At 44.4% G+C, this 12,913-nt stretch overlaps 1 protein-coding gene across 1 annotated transcript; it reads left to right on the top strand.

The window, feature by feature from the left end:
- Positions 1-360: 360 nt before the first annotated feature.
- LOC120053266 (putative adenosylhomocysteinase 3) lies at positions 361-9,975 on the top strand. Its single transcript, XM_039000408.1, has 16 exons — positions 361-463; positions 972-1,115; positions 1,500-1,600; positions 1,733-1,835; positions 2,022-2,116; positions 2,235-2,341; positions 5,803-5,919; positions 6,033-6,096; positions 6,218-6,306; positions 6,580-6,650; positions 8,259-8,353; positions 8,534-8,632; positions 8,727-8,795; positions 8,972-9,050; positions 9,151-9,271; positions 9,945-9,975. Exons 3-16 carry the CDS (start codon positions 1,502-1,504, stop codon positions 9,973-9,975), a joined length of 1,239 nt encoding a protein of 412 aa, XP_038856336.1. The 5' UTR covers positions 361-463; positions 972-1,115; positions 1,500-1,501.
- The last annotated feature ends 2,938 nt before the right edge of the window (positions 9,976-12,913 follow it).

The following is a 12,913-nucleotide window of genomic DNA, read 5'->3' as shown; positions in this document are numbered from 1 at the left end:
GAGAGAGGGACAGAGGGATGGAGAAACAAAGGGAGCTTTGGAAATTGAGAGAAACATGGAGAAGGGAAAGAGAATGAGAGTGGGTGACCATGTTATGGAGAGTGTGTTAGGGAGAGGGAGAAGGTGTGCAAGTGTTAGCTATGATGAGAGTGAGAGAACGATGTGAGCCTCTTGATAGGATCACCAACTTTCCTGTGTCTTCTCTCTCCTTTGTGTGTTTTGTTCCTTATGTGGAGATAAAAAGTTGACATAATGCCTTGGACAAAGCGGTGGATGTACTGTAACCCTGGTGTCTGTCTGACCCGGTTTGTTTCACTTGTCTCAAAAGTGATTCTCTCCCTCCCTCTTTCTCCACAGCAAATCCAGTTTGCTGATCAGAAGCAGGATTTTAACAAACGTCTTAGTAAGACCGGTCGTCGCTCCCATTCTTTCTCCCAGTCCTCCACAGATAACTACAACTCAGGTACACACACACACCTGCTTCGTCGGCACGCTGTGTTTTGTCTTTAAGTGTATAGCTGCCCATGTCTGGCTGTTGTCCCAGCGGGTTGTTACAGTGAGATACATTTTGAGTCTTTCTCCCTCAGCCAAACTTTCATTGAGAGAAAGTCTTCAGATGAATTACCGCTTTAATTTACTCCTTATTTGTCTAGTTAGCTGTTCTCAGACAGAGAGGGAGCAGTAATCCCAACTGTACATAGCACGTACTTAAACCTCAGACAAACACAACAAAGCTGATTCATAGTATTGTAGCTGTTTCCAGATTTACAATCCATTGGAAGGTATACATAACGGTTTATTTTGCTTCTCTACTTTAGCTGATAACAGTTGTAACCTGTTGCCATTTGACTATTGGTCCAATGGTAGATTTCAGTTAAACCTAGATGGTTTATCTTGCTCATACTGTTTCATTGTGCCTGGTGTTACTCTGTCAACCCCTCACATGCTTGCACACACACACACATCCTTAGCTGCGTTGTACACAGACAGTTCAGAGGATGCGACGTCTCCTAGAGACAGGCAGCAGAGGAGCTCTAAGGGACATCAAGACTTCTGCATCAAGAACATCAGACAGGCCAGCTTCGGACGCAGGGAGATAGCGATCGCTGAGCAAGGTGAGAGGGAATGGAAGAGGTGTGTGTGCTCTTAGAAAAAAATGGTTTCAAAAGGGGTTCTTCAGCTGTCCCCATAGGAGAAAACTTTTTTTGTTCCAGGTAGAACTCTTTTAGGTTCCATGTAAAATGCTCTGTGGAAAGGTTTCTATCAAAAGGGATCTACCTGGAACCAAAAAGGGTTCTTCAAAGGGTTCTCCTTTGGGGACAGCTGAAGAACCCTTTTAGGTTCTAGATAGCACCTTTTTTTTCTAAGAGTGTGTGTGTTAAAAAGTAAGGTAAGAGAGAGGGAGGAACATGACTCAAGGTGTGTCAAGTTCTCTCCCCTTTCTTTCCCTCCCTCTCTGTCCCTCCCTCCCACTCCTTCTCCCTCATCTCTCTGTGTAGAGATGCCAGCTCTGATGGCCCTGAGAAAGAGAGCAGAGGGAGAGAAGCCACTGGCTGGAGCTAAAGTAGTGGGCTGCACTCACATCACCGCTCACACAGCCGTGAGTATGCATGCACACACACACGCACACAAATAGACACTGAATCACGCAAGTACACACACGCAAACTGAAATTGGACTGTGTGTATTTGCGTGTGTCCGCGTGCGTGCGTGCACATATGCATTCCTGTAGGTGTTGATGGAGACTCTGTCTGCGTTGGGGGCTCAGTGTCGCTGGGCAGCCTGTAACATCTACTCCACCCAGAATGCTGCAGCTGCAGCTCTGGCTGAGGAAGGTGAGAGACACACAGTATTACTCTTGCTCTCTCCGCTATCACTTTTTCTCACCACTGTCTTCTCAGCTCTCTCTTTACTTTTTACAAGTCCCTCCTTTTTTCCTCATTATCTCTCAAACTCAGTAATCTACGGAAATACAATAAACTCTCCTTTGCCCTCTCCTGTATTCTGTCTCTCTCTCTCAGGCTTCCCTGTGTTTGCGTGGAAGGGGGAGTCGGAGGATGACTTCTGGTGGTGTATTGACCACTGTGTTAGCCTGGAGGCCTGGCAGCCCAATATGGTACAGTATAGGCCTACATGTCTCCCTCTTAATATGGTACAGTATAGGCCTAGCTCTCACATTAGACAGCTATGATCCGGATTAATCCAGTTATGGATGGATTCTCTGTATTTCTCAGATCCTGGATGATGGGGGAGACCTGACCCACTGGATCGATAAGAAATACCCCAGCATATTCAAGATGATCAAGGGCATCGTGGAGGAGAGCGTCACAGGAGTACACAGGTGGGATTGGAGCACCCATGTCTCTGATTGTTGTGAGAGATTAGAAGACGTGCCTATCTAAAACAATGGATTTTTCAGGTATGATAAGCCTATTGTTTGACTTAGTCATTACAACTTGTGTGAGTCACGTGAGTCACCTGTGTAAATAAGGACAGCTCATGCAACATACATTTAATGAAAGAAGCTAACACTTGTGACATAATTAGACTGCTACACTATGTCTGTGCCCCAATTGACACCCTATTCCCTATATAGCGCACTAGTTTTGACCAGAGCCCCAAAAAAACTATATTTTCCAGAATATTCCGAACTTTTATACTTTTGTTTTCTATTCATTTTCCATAAAACTTCCTCAACTGAAGAGACAAAATATGTACACTAGAGCTGCAGTTCCACAACCTGACTACAGAAACCCTCAAACGGAAACCAGTCAAAAAACAAAACCATCACACAATTTCTTTCTGACTAAAGTCTCTGGCTTGACCAAACCAAGGGACAATAACCCGTCTCGTTCTAAACTGAGACCAAACTCCATTCACTCGGCCCATGGTCACAAGCAACAAGCTCCATCTGATATGTAGCCAGCTATAAGAGACTTGAAGCAACCACCACTAGAGACAAGTAAACATCAACCACAACTTCAGCCAACTCACTAGGAACACCATCATGTTCCCAAACGCCTCTTTTCTCCAGCCCTAAGCCCTCACTGGAGGGGAACTGTTAGCCAGATCCTCCTCAATTAAGGTGGAGGAAGTAACAGGAGACACACTTGGCCTACATGATGCCGGAACTAACCTCTCCTCAACAACAGGAAGTGACAACACGGGTGGATCTGGCTTTTCCACTCAACTAATTTCTTCAAGCTCCTGATTCTCGTCACAAAACCCAGCAGTGTCACCCAGCAAAACCCAGACCGGATCTTCCAGCGGATCCTCACTAACATCACCTTGTGACTGGGAAGAATCTCCTCCCTCCCACAGCTTATTAATAAACGTGTCAGCTAAATCAACACCTGACACCCTAACAACCATATGGTCAGCCTGCGGAGGAACCACAACCTCAAGTACTTTGGCAAAGATTATGTCAGCTAAAGGAACAAAAGAATCACTGACAACCTCTGAACCTAACAGATCACTTGGGCGAACCAAATCCACTATCAGACCACCAACATAACCTAGTTGCCCATTGTCACTCAACCCAACAAAGAATGTCTCCCCTAAATTGACCCATGAATCAACCTCATCCTCAACCTGCAGAAGGTACACTACATCACATATCTCTGCCCAGAAGGTCTCAGCTAGAGACATACAAGAATCACCTTTCTCTCTAGGCAGTCTGGTCTCATAGACTAGACGTAGCATAGTAAATTAGTATGATATTTTAGTGATTACATAAGACAGAAGGTTAACAAAGGCAAAATGAAAGTATGATGCATGGGTGGGCGTATAACGTGAGCATTTAGAAAAGTTGCGTGTTCGAATCTCATCACAGGCAACTTTACAATTACTTACTACTTCCTAGCTACTTTGCCTCTACATAGCATGTTAGCTAAAACTTCCTCTAACCATAACCTTAACCCTTTAACCTAACCCCTAACCTTAACCCCTAGCCTAGCTAACATTAGTGTTAGCCACCTAGCCAACCAGCTAACATTAGCCACAACAAATTGAAATTTGTAACATATTATACGTTTAGCAAATTCTATTGTACAAATTGCAATTCGTAACATATTGTACAACTTCAAATTCTTAACAAATCATACAAATTGTAATTTGTAAGATGTAATATGAAATGGATGATGCACATCCCCAAATTAATACATGCCATACAAAACACAACATATCATAGTAAAATGTTACGTCTACCCCTGAGTCCAGGTTGCACTAGGGAGAACTATTTCCTGGGAACCAGTCTAGTTTGACAAAGAATTTTTCCTCCAAGTCCCCACATAAATCATCATCTTCCCTATCTGGTTTGTCATCAGCACTCTGATGAACCGGAGTGACTTCACAAACTGGGGATACCACAAAACTCCTTGAGAGATTCCACCCCCTGAGACTTTTCACTGGGGTTACAAAAAAAACAAATCACTGGTGGAAACTGGTTTAGTGACAAGACTGACTGACAGGAAACACAAACTTTCTCCCCTCTATGCAGCCCTTCATTCACCTGCTTTTTCAAGAGTGCTATTTCCTGTTCTAGCCTCACTATTTCCAGTCTTCTTCCTCCTGACTACTATCCACCAGAACCAACGGCAAGAACTCACTCCACTTCTCCAATAACAGCACTGCAACCTCTAACTTGCTCAACTCATCTGCTATTTCAACCTCCAGCATTTCTGTCACATGACCTAACTGACCCCTTGTTAGCTTGAGCAAACCCCAACTATCATCTACCTCAGCACAAAACACTGCTGGCTCAAACACCCCCAAAGTCAAAATCCATACGCTAACAAATACAGGACGCGCTCCAAGCCCCAGAGATAACCACTCCTACTAGGCGAAAACCAAACCAGCATGCCATGCACAAAAGCTACAAACCATAGCCACAGTTAGCCACTAGCCTAACACTAACACTGCCTTATTTACCAAAGCTACAAACCATAGCAACAGTTAACCACTAGCCTAGCACTAACACAAACGCATGTGCCACAGACTCCTCTAGACTCCAAACTCGGAAATCTTATCCTGCCAACAGCACTAGCAAAACAGTCAACACAAAATATTCCGTCCCACAAGCAAAACACTTCATCAGCCTTACAGTAGTTAACAGCTACCAACTGCAAATGATTGGTTACCTTTGTGGGTGCAGCCACACCAAACATTTCTGTTGACTAAAGCCATCAGCTATTTTGCTAGCCAGGAAACTGAAACTCACACTAACACTGCTGCAAACCTCTCCTAGCATGCTAGCGTGACACAAACTTGACAAAAACACCTGCTACAAATGTTCTTAACAAATGCACACCACCAAATCCTAACGGTTCACAACCACCTGGACTACAACCACAAATGCGAACATGTGTTAACATTTGTTATAAGCCCAATAACTAGCCACTCTCTTTGTCTATGGGTTTTGGCCTAGTTAAATGGTCTGTAACCTGAATGAATGTGTGCATCTATGTGAGAAATCAGCATATGTGCCTAGGTGTTAAGTGTGCATGTGCCCAAGGAGACAGCATCCTTACCTTGGTCAAGGGCCAACTCTGTCACTCTTGAGCTCTCGATCGGTCAGACACTGATTGACCGTCTTAATGGGCAGCACCTGTCTCCTTAGCAACCAGTCTCAGCAGCTGGACAAGGTTGCTGCTGCCCCCTGGGGAATGGAGTGTGGAAGTGGTAGTGAGCTGTAGTGTGCTGTCTAAACTACCTTACCTAATCCATAACAATAGGCAATAGGTTGCTATTTTAGACGCAGCCTATGTGTTGTGCTAAGGTAGCAGTGTTTCCCTTCTTCCCAAGGCTGTACCAGCTGTCCAAGGCAGGGAGGCTGTGTGTTCCTGCTATGAACATCAATGACTCAGTCACCAAACAGAAGTTTGACAACCTCTACTGCTGCAGGGAGTCCATACTGGACGGGTACATATACTAAAACACACAGATGCAGAAATAACATGAGTGTGTGTGTGTGTTTGTTTGTGTGTCCTTTGACTTTTTGTGTGTGTGACCTTTGGCCTCCCATCTCCCCCTAGGTTGAAACGGTTGACAGATGTGATGTTTGGGGGAAAGCAGGTTGTGGTGTGTGGTTATGGAGAGGTCAGTATTTTATTAGCACCTATTAAACACCAAGGTCTAAATTGTTCTCTCTATGTATGTGTTTACTCCATCTGTGTGTATGAATGTTTGTCTTTCTACCCTCTCCTACCACCTCTCCCAGGTTGGTAAAGGTTGCTCTGCCGCTCTGAAGGCCATGGGCTCAATAGTGTACATCACAGAGGTCGACCCCATATGTGCCCTGCAGGCCTGGTATGACTACACACAGAGAGAGAGAGAGAGAGAGAGAGAGAGAGAGAGAGAGAGAGAGAGAGAGAGAGAGAGAGAGAGAGAGAGAGAGAGAGAGAGAGAGAGAGAGAGAGAGAGAGAGAGAGAGAGAGAGAGAGAGAGAGAGAGAGAGAGAGAGAGAGAGAGAGAGAGAGAGAGAGAGAGAGAGAGAGAGAGAGAGAGAGAGAGAGAGAGAGAGAGAGAGAGAGAGAAAAAAGGGTGTTGAACTATTTGTGTTTATGTCTCTCCCTGTTCCAGCATGGACTGCTTCAGACTGGTCAAGCTCAATGACGTCATCAGACAGGTGGACATGGTCATCACCTGCACGGGTAAGACATGTCATCACCCACAGAGGTAATGTGAATGGTCTAGTAAAGAGAGGGGCTTAACTCTCACACGAACTATAGCTCACAAAAGTTACACATGGAAGTATAGTAGAGTACATTTTTTGCCTGAAATGTGTACTCTCCAGAGTGTTTTTCATGTTACCAACCCTTTCAGTGTGCTGTAATGAGACCGGCTATCCCTAACCTTAGCGTCATGTCCACATCACGGTTCAACCCTAACACTAGCCTCAACCACAAGTCTAACCTTAAAGATGATAATAAACTATACATTTCTTTGAAGCAATATTGCGGAGCAATGTTGCCAGCAATGGTTGCTGCAACAGTTTTCCATAAAAATGTGCATATTTTTATAATCTGGAGAATTTTGATCAGCAGCCCCACCAGTGGACGATTTTTAGAAATCCTCCAATCAGAGTGCATATATTGGTCATGTGATCAGTCTGCGTTCTAAAACATTTTGGAAACATGGTGGCCGTTTTTGAGCCGAAGTGTCCGAAAATGAACGTTTTGCAGTGAAATGTTGGTCATTCACCCATCAAATGTTTCCTCACCACAATATTTGATCATGCCACGTTACTACATACATACTGTGTTCAGTTTGTCAAGTTTAACTGACGACAGTATCCATGCTGGGGCGTACTAATTGATTAGCATGCTAATCAAAGCCCATGTATATTCAATGGCCCAAATTGGTTAGATTGTTAGCAACCTGGAAGCAGGTTGAGTGGATGAACAGGGCAGAGGCAACACCTCTTTGTTGCTTGTTTGTTAGCTGATGAATTGTTATACAGCCGTGGCAGTCAACAGTCAAAAACAAGCTATAGGAGATGAGTAAATGAATAGGCAAATTACGTTTCTAATTTATCTATGCTTTACATGAAATATATTATTATTTAATTTTATTTATTTAACCCTTATTTTACCAGGTAAGTTGACTGAGAACACATTCTCATTTACATCAACGACCTGGGGAATAGTATTAATGCCCATTGTTGTTCATTGCTCTTCATAGCTCCAATGTCTCATACCCCACTCTGTTCCCAGCAACATTGCTTGGCAATATTGCCTTAAAAAATTGCCAGTGTATCCTCCGTAGCATTTTTCGCACATCATGTTCAAATCATCTATAACTGACTTTGTTGAGCTTCACAATCAATTTGAGATACTTTCAGATGTTTTGGAAATGATGTGTGAAAAATGCTAACATCGGTCCCATGACTTGCAAGGGATTTGTGCCACCAATGCTAAAATGTTAGCATGTGGAAACGGTGCCAGGGAAACTAAACCAATTGCTATCATACCTTGTCCATAGACTGCTTACAGAGTAATGAAATAAATGTGTAATTTTGTAATTTAGGTGAACTATTCCTGTTCAACCCTAACCCTAGCCTTCACCACAACCATAACCCTAACTTCATGTCTACATTTCGGTTCAACCCTAGCCTCAACCACAACCACAACCCTAACCCTAGCATCATGTCCCAACGCACCCCCTCCTCCTGAACCTGTCAGCCTACAGTAGGTAATGATGGGCTATGACAGGTTATGACAGCTTATAACAGGATACAACAGCCTCAGTTTTGTCCTCAGGCAACAAGAACGTGGTGGGAAGAGATTATCTGGACAGAATGAAGAACGGCTGCATCGTCTGTAACATGGGTCACTCCAACACTGAGATAGACGTGGTGAGACATGTGTGTGTGTGTGTGTGTGTGTGTGTGTGTGTGTGTGTGTGTGTGTGTGTGTGTGTGTGTGTGTGTGTGTGTGTGTGTGTGTGTGTGTGTGTGTGTGTGTGTGTGTGTGTGTGTGTGTGTGTGTGTGTGTATGATATATGCGGTTGACACACTGTGTTTTTCCTCTGTCAGGCGAGTCTGCGGAGCCCAGAGTTGACCTGGGAGAGCGTGAGGTCACAGGTGGACCATGTCATCTGGCCAGATGGCAAGAGAATTATCTTACTGGCTGAGGTCAGCGCCTGTGTGTGTTAAGTGTGTGACCACTGATCACTGGTGTGTGTGTGTGTGTGTGTGTGTGTTTCACAGTGTGTGTATATTCTCTCAGGGTCATCTGTTGAATCTGAGCTGCTCCACGGTACCCACGTTCATTCTCTCCATCACCGCCACCACACAGGTCTGTCTGTCTCTCACACAGCAGGGACGTCATGGTCGCAGCAAACACACAAGCTCTACTGTGGAGGGCTACAATTATGCACTATGAAAAGGAACTGGCCTCTGTAGCCACAGTCTCTTTGTAATTTAATTATGTTCTAGGTATACTACTTCTATAACGTAACGTAATGCCCTCAGGCGCTGGCTCTGATTGAGCTGTACAATGCCCCAGAGGGACGATACAATAAAGATGTCTACCTCCTGCCAAAGAAGATGGGTGAGACACCACCTTACCTACCTACTGCTTCGTTACTCCGGTTTTGACAGGGTATAGTGTGACTGTGTTTGGGTGTGTGTGTGTGCTTGCATGTTTTCAGACGAGTTCGTGGCCAGACTCCACCTGCCAACGTTTGACGCCCACCTCACAGAGCTGACTGATGAGCAGGCCAAATACCTGGGCCTCACCAAGACTGGACCCTTCAAACCAAACTACTACAGGTGGGGAAACACACACACACTCACATCTCAAGCATATAATGCACATATACACACTAAAAGCAGGAATGAACATGAACAGTAATGTCATTTGGCGTTCCAGTATGTTCCTGTGGCTTACAGTGAGAGTGTTCATTGCAGGTACTAATCCATGGAAGTGAAGACCAAAGATACACCAGAGCACCCCAAAGACATGTGGCTCAGAGGAAGCGAAGACCAGGGAGACCTGGCTCAGATTAGTGTATATGGGAAAACTGTAGCCCAGGGCTGAGATGTAACACCCCAACCATGACGGTCTGACTGACCTTTAACCCCTGACCTCTGACATCTGCTGAGCCATCTGACCCATAGAGATAAATAGAGGACTCTAGTGCCCAAAATCCTGGGTTTGGAGAAGGTGTACGTCAACATGTAACAGAGAAACACAGATTATCTACTTTTTCATAGACTTACTTTCAGTTACAAATCTTCTCAAAGATACAGTATCTAAACAATGTTTCAACTTTCTGAATGTAAATAAAAGCAGATAAGCAATAACCAAAAGGTAAAAGATTAATAAAATGTTACATTTGACAATTTTTTCTTGTATTTTTTCAAAGATAAAGTTATGTGACCCACCCACCAGTCTTATAAACTCCTCTCCCCAGACAAACAGCTATTGTTTCTGTCTCTGTAGTTCTGACTATGCCCACCAGGTGGTGCAATGATGTCCCACACACACACACACACACACACACACACACACACACACACACACACACACACACACACACACACACACACACACACACACTCACACACACACACACACACACACACACACACACACACACACACACACACACACACACACACACACACACACACACACACACACACACACACACACACACACACACCTGAATACAGTGGCAGATGGACCTGTGTGTTTGTTCTGGTCTTCCTTCCTGACCTGTGGATAATCTGTGGGGTGAGGAGGTAGACTGATTCAGAGTCCTTACTTACTATAAATTCCCTTTCTAGACTGGAGAGGTGATAACAGTCAGGGCTTTTGGAGAAATGACTCGCAGTGAGGTTGCCATTTCATTTAGTTGCAACTCTCTCTCTCTCTCTCTCTCTCTCTCTCTCTCTCTCTCTCTCTCTCTCTCTCTCTCTCTCTCTCTCTTTCTCTCTCTCGCTCTCGCTCTCGCTCTCGCTCTCGCTCTCTCTCTTGCTCTCTCAATTCAATTCAATTTGCTTTATTGGCATGATGTAACAATGTACATATTGCCAAAGCTTATTTTGGATATTTACAATAAAAAAATTAAAATGAGAATCAAAATTGTCAACGGGACAACAGTAACAACAATAACCAAGTGTCAAAATAACCATACATTCAACAATAACAATAAGCATACAGTAGAGTACATGTTTGTCAGACACTGTCCCTCAACTTATGGCAAGCAGCAATGTAGTGCGCTGCCAACCCACAGCTCTCTTCTCTCTCTCTCTCTCTCTCTCTCTCTCTACTAGTGAGCTGGGTGTTCCTTTGACTCCTCCCAGGAGATGCTCCACCAATAACTGTTTCCATGGCGCTCGACAAGTTGGTGTGTGTGTAGCATAGGAGGCTGGTGAGGGGAGAACGGCTCATAATAATGGCTGGAATGGAGTAAATGGAATGGTTGATGTGTTTGATAACATTCCATTTATTCCATTCCAGCCATTAGTGCTAGCCATTACTTAAGCACGTCATACCCAATTAAGGTGCCAACGGCCGCCTGTGGAGTGTAGTGTGTGTGTGTGTGTGTGTGTGTGTGTGTGTGTGTGTGTGTGTGTGTGTGTGTGTGTGTGTGTGTGTGTGTGTGTGTGTGTGTGTGTGTGTGTGAGTGTGTGTGTGTGTGTGTGTGTGTGTGTGTGTGTGTGTGTGTGTGTGTGTGTGTGTGTGTGTGTGTGTGTGTGTGTGTCTCTTCTTTGGGAAGAGCACAGTCAGCACATCAACACTCAGCCCCTCCCCCCCCTTTCCTTCAGATCTGAGTGGCTACTCACTGCTCCCTAATCAGGTTCTGATCCCTCCCTCTCTCTCTCCGCCTTCCACTCACTCTCTCTCCTCTCCATCATCACTCATGGATAATGATCCTTCAGAGCAGATGATTATATTACGTACTAAAGTGTTTATGGGATAATGTTGGAAGAAGAGGCAGTAAGATAGCTGTGTGACTTGCCAGTGCTTTAGAAGCCTCAATATTACACAGTATTACCTAGACACAGCAGGACTACCCTTGGGTCTCCTCTTCTGCACTCTACTCTAACTCAGAGGGCTTGGTTGGGTTTCCACCGTATTGCGTACACCCCTCCTATCTTTTCATATCTACGACAGGTGGGTAGTGGTGGGTATCTCTCTCGTCCATCTTTCTCCAGTGTATGCTGCTATATGTGCAGCGACGGTAAAGAAAGCGAGACATCTCACTGGCAAATTTTTTATGGGCGGGGCGGGTGTGGCGAGCAGGGAGAGGACAATAAGTAGGACAGAGCCAGCTGTTGGGCTGTGTAAGTGGGCGTTCCCTCTCTCGTGTGAGCATGCCAGAGATTATGGAGGAACCGTGAGCTCATGTGGGAAAGCATGCTCACGTAAGAGAGAGAACGCCCACTTACACAGACAGGAACATTGAAAAAAAGAAAATCTATGTGTTTGCTGTGGTCATCCTAAGCACCAGGTGGCAGTATTCCGTAGTGTCTCTGGCCAATGCAATGAGATTACAAAACTCTCCTGCAGTAGTATTACACAGATGGATCTCAATACATGAGCAAATTGCTTTTGCCTTTTTTTATTCTGTATGAAAGCAACAGTTGTTGCTGTGTGCACTCACTGAAACAACTCTAGATTTTTTTTTAAACTGGTCTAGAATTGAACCCTTCCCCAAAACCCCAGTGCATTGTGGTTATTTAAAGCAAGCTAAAATGATAGTATCCTGGATGAAGCAGCCAGGTCACGCATCATACAAGTCAGTATTCAATGTCAAGTAGGTTTCAGTTTTGCTATGGCATTGTGGACCGGGATGGAAGATGGGCGTAAGCATCTGCTTCTGGTGCACATACCACGCCGTGCGCCAGCCACAAGCTGGACAGCCAGCGCCGCGTGGAGATCAGGGCTAGCGCTAAAGGTTTCATCTTCAAATCCAGCGATATAAAAAGAAAATTCAATTTTTGTTTTAAGCTTTTACTTTTTTGAGGTAATGCCTAAACTTAACCCTAACCTTAAAAATTCAGATTTAACCTCTTAGCGCTAGGGGTCAGAATTGTTTTTATTTTCTTAAAATAACGTTCCCAAGGTAAACGGACATTTTCTCTGGCCCAGATCGTAGAATATGCATATAATTTACAGATTAGGATAGAAAACACTCCAAAGTTTCCAAAACTGTCAAAATATTGTCTGTGAGTATAACAAAAACTATTCTGCAGACGAAAACCTGAGAAAATCTAACCCGGAAGTGATATTTTTTTCAGGCTGTGACCAGGCTTTAGACATAGTTTCAGGCTTTTATTTTGAAAAATGAGCGTGATTTTTCAAAAGTAGTCAGGTGTCCTCCGAATAGTTCCTGCTCGCGCGAGAGGAGCTCTCCATTTTCCTTTTCTCTCTTAACTACCTCTTTACCTACTGTATTTATT

Source organism: Salvelinus namaycush, chromosome 9, assembly GCF_016432855.1.
Source record: "Salvelinus namaycush isolate Seneca chromosome 9, SaNama_1.0, whole genome shotgun sequence".
Lineage (NCBI taxonomy): Eukaryota > Metazoa > Chordata > Actinopteri > Salmoniformes > Salmonidae > Salvelinus > Salvelinus namaycush.
Note: the sequence above shows the minus strand (reverse complement) of the source record. Positions and strands in the feature narration are given on the sequence as shown.